General features: G+C 41.8%; 1 protein-coding gene across 1 annotated transcript; it reads right to left on the reverse strand.

Moving 5' to 3' along the window:
* Positions 1–3,416: 3,416 nt before the first annotated feature.
* LOC138977818 (uncharacterized) lies at positions 3,417–5,609 on the reverse strand. Its single transcript, XM_070350426.1, has 3 exons — positions 5,439–5,609; positions 4,457–4,934; positions 3,417–3,933 (listed from the first exon to the last, which is right to left on the reverse strand). Exons 1-3 carry the CDS (start codon positions 5,607–5,609, stop codon positions 3,647–3,649), a joined length of 936 nt encoding a protein of 311 aa, XP_070206527.1. The 3' UTR covers positions 3,417–3,646.
* Positions 5,610–6,860: the final 1,251 nt, after the last annotated feature.

Genomic DNA, 6,860 nt, shown 5'->3' on the forward strand with positions numbered 1-6,860 from the left:
TGACACTGTTTCTTTGAGTCGATTGTACACAGCTATTTCAATGCACCAACAAACCACTCGACTACACTGTTACTCAGAAAACAACGTTTCAACAATTGTTCCCCTGAAACTTGCTTTATGGTGATTGTTTTCCAATGTGACGTGCAACTTTTCAATGAAAGCTTGGAGCTCCGGAACGGGGCTTTCTGTAATAGCCTCCAGTACTTTGTCTTTGAGTATGGGATAACAATTGCGCTTTTTGTGCTTACAGACGAGTGTGTGAGTGTGTGTGTGTGTGTGTGTGTGTGTGTGTGTGTGTGTGTGTGTGTGTGTGTGTATGTGTGTGTATGAAAGATTTATTGATTGCTTTTACCAAAGAAAAGAAGAATTAAGTTAATTGCACCAAAACCTAACCCCAGTCAAGATGTTTTTCACAAACATCCTTACATGTACCCACAAAGATACGCACGCAAGCACACACACACAAGCAAGCGCGCACACACACACACACACACACACACACACACACACACACACACACACACACACACACACACACACACACACACACGTGCCCTTAACAAACACAAGGAGAGAAAGTCATGTGTTTTAGACAGAGATGTGATTTCTTTTTATTTTCATGCCCCTTCATGCTGTATCGGTTAAAGATTTTGCAACAAAAAAAGTAACCGTCAAATCAAATTCTACAGCAATAAATCTTTGAAGGAAAGAAAAAAATCAGCTTGTCCCTGTCTGAACTAATAACAAATCGTCACATAAGGTCAAACGTTTTGCTGCGTGTTTGGTATTTGATTAGTTCCAATTATATATATCGATTAAATGAACAAATTCAACCGCCTAAAAAACATCATGAAAAAACAAGCAAGAAACAGAAAGCGGTTCATAACTTTATTCTTCATAATGTGCTTCATGAAAATCAACTTCCCTGTTTGTGACCACCTACCACCCTTTCATCTGACATGACCCTTAACAAACATATATCTTTAGTCTGTAGAGCAGCTTATTTTGAGCTTCGTAAGATCAGCACCATTCGCCACACACTCTCCTCTCAAACAACTAACACTCTTGTCTGTGCCTTTGTTCTTTCTAAACTTGACTACTGCAACTCTCTTCTCTCTGGCTGTCCTCTGTACCTCCTGCATAAACTACAAAAAGTCCAAAACTCGGCAGCACGCCTCATTCTCAAAGCACGAAAACGAGATCACGCAACACCACTTCCTCACACACTGCACTGGTTACCTATTCAAGCCCGCATTGACTACAAACTGTCTACCCTCTGCTTTAACTTCTTTTCTGGTTCGTCTCCTGCTTACTTCTCTGAACTCCTCACCGTCTATTCTCCAGCAAGACAACTCCGTGCCTCTTCTGACTGTCGCATCCTTACCATTCCACACACCAAAACCAAAACATACGGACAACGCACTTTTACTTTCTGCGCACCCACACAATGGAATTCTCTCCCCTTTCACATCCGCCACTCTCAGTCACCCCAAGCATTCAAACGAGCACTTAAAACGCACCTCTTCAGGAAATACAACCCCTGTTTTCTCAGTCCATCAGTAGGCTACATGTAGTGTTATTTGTTGTTTTAGTGATTTTTCACCACCTATTTTATTCATGTTTTTATTACTTAGTTAGTGGAAGAATCTTTTGTAATGTATGTTTGAAGGTGTATGCTTTTAATTAAGCGTTGTTGACTATGAATGTAGATGTAAATGCTTGTATAACTGTGTTTTAATTTTAGTGTTATTTGTTGTTTTAGTGATTTTTCACTACCTATTTTATTCATGTTTTTATTATTTAGTTAGTGGAAGAATCTTTTGTAATGTATCTTTGATGGTGTATGCTTTTAATTCAGCGTTGTTGACTATGAATGTAGATGTAAACGCTTGTATAACTGTGTTTTAATTTTAAATGTGTCAAGCGCAAAGAGCATAATTGTAAAGTTATGATGTTGCGCTATATAAATGCTCATTTATTATTATTTAAGTTATTGAGACATCCCAGTGCACTAAGGGATTTAGCCTATAGAGCAAATCGAGAAAATTCATTATTGAACGAAGCGCATAGCGCTGAGTTCAATAATTATTTTCGAGATTTGCTCTATAAATCCCTTAGTGCACTGGGATTGTTTCAATAACTTAAATAATAATAAATGAGCATTTATATAGCCAGACCAGTACCGCCAGAGAAAAAAGAAGATTCAAAACGGCACATTTTGCAACGCGCATTTGGATAGGCGTAACTGTGTGGTCAGGTTTGTGTCACTGGATCTACTTTTGTGTGGGCTGTCTCAAGTGTGTCGTGCTTTCGTCACACGCAAACTCTTGTTTTAATTTCTGTTGGTAAATTCCAGTGTAGCGTTAAGCTAAAAAGTGATGATCTTTCATAGAGACCTCATTTAAACTTGGAGAAAGGACTGTGCTCTTGGTTTCGAAACCTTCATCGAGCTTCGACAGATTGACTGTGCAGAGTTTTGCCCCTTGCCACGGTCGACGGAAAGCACATTAATTTTTCCAAAATAAATGTGGCATGTTTCTCGTGTGGTATCTTCACTCATCGGGGAGTCTGGTACTACATATGAACGGTAAGAATGCTCTGAACCCTACACGTATTATATCCCCATCGTTTTTTCGTTCACATTTGCCCAACATGTTAATTTGCTGAGCGGGGTTTATGTCGTCTGCTAGGGCAATCAAACCACTGCATGCAGTCTGCACTGAGTCTGCACTCACGAGGCACGCTGGTAATAAGTCTTATATATGGTAAGAACGTTCTGAACCCTACACGTTTTCGATTACGATTGTTCTTGCCTTGAAATAATAATTCGGAAACCATTCATTTACTGAACTGATGCAGTCGTATTTCAGTGTAGTCAGTGCGGCTACGTATGACAAAGTCGATCGAGTCAGTCTTCCAAACTGGTCTAGCTGGTACGTTATCGGAATAACACTTGTGTTTTCTGCTAGCGGGTGGGAATTGTATACTAACTCATCATTTGGTAATGTGGATGATAAGCTACATGCCACTAACACGGCATATGAGAAGAATCTATGCAAGTCGGCGAGAATTAGATGAAACACAGCGGCTTCTATTTTTAGATAAGTGGGAGCCGCACTGTGGCACAGGCACATGCAATCTGTCAGAAAAAAACCCACTTCTGCTTTAATTGAGAAGCAGGGAATTTATGGTCATTTGGTATTGTGGAGAATATAAGCTACATGTCAGTAATTAATTCTGAGGATGAGAGCACAGTCTTGCTTAGGCAAAGGGCGTGCGTAAGAATACGCTCTGTGGAAAAGTTAGCGCACTCCAAGAGTGCGCTAACAGTTTTAGCGCATCGTCATTAGCCAATCAACTGGTTCACATCAGTCATGTGACACCAGTACTTACTGACAATTATTATTATTATTTTTATTATTATTATTATTATTATCCTTACATAGATCATGATGTTATACATGTATTTTGTTTCATGGAAAGTAATTGATGTCATGCAATTGATTTTGCACAAGTCCAGCATTTCTAGTTTATAAGCATGGGTGGCCGTTTTGTTTGTTTGTTTGTTTTCGTTTTTAGCGAAAACAGGGGTGAAAGCAGACGAGGAATTCGTGATAAAAAGCTTCGATGTGCACTGAACAATACATCATATTCCGTTTTTGATTTCGTAGTAATTTTTACCAGAAGAGGTGACAATGTTAAATTTTGTGACGTAATCATAGAATTGACATTCTTTTCGTGACATCAGACCCGTCGTGATGACGAAGGATTTGCAGCGGATAGCTTGCATGCAAGCCTCAGCGCATCGTACGAGGGAAAGTGTCTCGGCGGATTTGATTGGTGGATGAGCAGAGGCAGCTGGGTGGGCGTCTCTCATTACCAATGTAAATCCGTGTTTCCTCGTGTCTGCATCAGCCTCGCATTCTGGAATATCTGAAATCAACATAGAAAATTAGGAATGGTAGATAGATAACAGACTAGGTCACTTATAATTTAGTCAGTATGCAGGTCATTCACAGTCAGTGTTAACCCATTTCATAAATACAGACATTATTTTAGCCGAAGAACCAGAAACTACATCTTACAAAAGTAATCCAGCGTGATCTGGAAGTAGGGGAAAAAATAAGGAATAAAATACATTGACAGACAGACACATACGCACGAACGGATTAACGTTCAAACACACACACACACACACACACACACACACACACACACACACACAGACACACACACACACAGACACACACACACACACACACACACACACATACACACACCCCCCCCCCCCACACACACACACACACCAAAGCTATCGTGAATAATAGAACGAGTAATAAGACACTAATAAAAGAAGAGGAAGACTCCAAAACAAAACAAAAAGCATCATTCTTTCATTAATAGTAAGACCTTAACAAAACAAACACTATACAATGTATCTTCTTTACCAACTTACCCGAAGAAACAGCACCTCCGTACTGCTCACACATCGTCTCAAGCTGCGAGGAACCCATCAAAACCTCGTCAAGAACAGACTCAAAGATCATCAAGCATCTCAAAGACCCACGGAATCCAGCGCCTCCTTTTCCATCGTCTCTTCCTCCAATACTCAACCTCCCATGTGACCCTTGTACCGAACCATCATAGCAGTCGTAGTCTGTCGTCCAGACCAAGTCATCGACGCTAACCTGTAGCTCCCGAGTGGATAAGTTCTTTTGGATGACGAGCTTACTCCAGGGTGTTTTGTTCGTGAAGACGCCATGAACCACGAGGTGACTGCAGAGGGTGCCGGTGGTGACCCCGTCTGAGGATGACCACAGGGAGACGTCCAGAGAACTGTTGGCGTTGAAGGCGACTTGAATGCTGGACAGCCTGGTGGTGTCGGGATCTGAGGCTGTGTAGACAAAGAGCACCCCTTCTACCGGCTGCTCGGCCTTTGTGTGAGATGGTGGGAATTAGAAACATATGAGTGTCAATGATGACATTTACGATGGCAAAGATGATAGTTATGATGGTGGTGGTGGCTGTGATGATGATGGTGATGATGATGATGATGATGATGATGATGATGATGATGATGACAACATGTTTCTTTTTTTACAACGGAAAAACGCCACAGAGCAGCGCCCGCCTATAATTTAAAACATCATAGTAACGTTGTTACATCTGCGAGCATCTGTGTGTTTCCAGTCTTGGACTGCGGAGATACTTGCTCTCTCATTATTGAATACATAGACTGCGTCTAACCAGCCAGCCAGACAATACACAAACCACTAGTCTTCGAAATTGTCGCTTAGTAAGTAGCTAAATTTTCTTTTTCTAATCCATGTCTTGCTCATGTTCCCTTGTTTTCCAAAACGGTCATCCAAATTAAGATGCGATGACAAACATGCTTACTGATTTAAAAAAAATGATTTTATTTTCAGTTTATCGTTTACCTTTACAAAAAGGACCACAGTGAAGTCCCCAGCAAAGACAGACGTGTTGACAGCCATCACAAGGTTTGACATCAGAGATCCATCAAACTTGAGATGAGGCCTTGCAAGGGATGGCTCAGAATCATCAACGCGCAAACATGAACTGACGTCAGGAGGTGACAGCGAAGACATCCCTGACAGGGCCTCAACAGCTCGAGTGACGTTGTTCAATGGCCAGAGATAGGTTGGCATCAAACTCTGAGAAAGGGTTGCCTGGGTAGGAACAGTACTGGTGAAGTCAGCCTGTCCTTTGCTTTCAGTTTCTGCTGCAGTTGAAGATGCAGCGCTCTGTCCATTGCTTGAAGTTTCTGCGACAGTAGAGGTACCAGTACTCTGTCCATTGCTTTCAGTTTCTGCTGCAGTAGCGGTCGCAGCACTGTGCGCAATGCTTGAAGTTTCTGCTGCGGTAGAATCAACGGTCCTCTGTCCATTGCTTGAGGTTTCTTCTGCAGTAGAGGTTTCTGCTGATTCCGATGTGATTATGATTTCTGCTTCGGTAGTGATAGGAGTAGTAGTTTCTTCGTCGGCCGTGGACTGTTCATCTGTCGCAATTACACTTGTTATGCCCTTGGTTGTAGTCTCTGGTGGCATGGTGGTAGTTCTTTCTTCTTCGTTCGTGGACTGTGCAGCTGTCGCAATTACAGTTGTTATGCCCTTGGATGTAGTCTCTGCTGGCGTGGTGGTAGTACTTTCTTCTTCCTCACAAGCACTTGGCTCTATGAGGGGGAAACAACAGATGCACGCTTATTAATTCAACTATTAGATAATCTTCAAAATGTAGTCATATCTGATTCCTTTATCTGAACACTATACTTAATTCTGATTACAATGAACTGCCTCCGTTTAAAAAAAAGAATGAAAAGAAAGAGTTCCTTTCTCAACATCGTTTGAGTTTCGGCCAAACAGACATACGGGGATTATTGTATTAACATCGATGATATTTTCCCCCATTTAGCTGGAGAGCTGACCCCCGAAGAATACGAAACAGACTGGATGTGCACGTTTTAAAGACAAGAATCTAACAGGAAAAAAGCCATTTTCGTCTTTCTGAATTCAATTATTTTGCTCAGCTTGTCATTTTAGTTTCTCGTGATGAAATTAATCAGGACAAAGAACCACTTCCAAGCCAATCCTCTTACCCAGATTATTTGGTACTTCGACTCCAAGGCACTTAGCCTCGAATTCTTTGCGACAATCCTTCCCAGCAACAGAGTGAGAGAAGAAAGCAACGCAGCCGATTTGTCCTCTGTAATCCTCGCCATCGTTTGGACTCCCACCTCCAAGTTTCAGCTTGCCCGGGGCTCCAACTGGAAACCTGAGAAAGGTGCCCGGCAGGCTCTTAAACACATTGTCCGCGACGGTGATCTGCAGTCCTAGCCCAAG

Source organism: Littorina saxatilis, linkage group LG10 (assembly GCF_037325665.1).
Source record: "Littorina saxatilis isolate snail1 linkage group LG10, US_GU_Lsax_2.0, whole genome shotgun sequence".
Lineage (NCBI taxonomy): Eukaryota > Metazoa > Mollusca > Gastropoda > Littorinimorpha > Littorinidae > Littorina > Littorina saxatilis.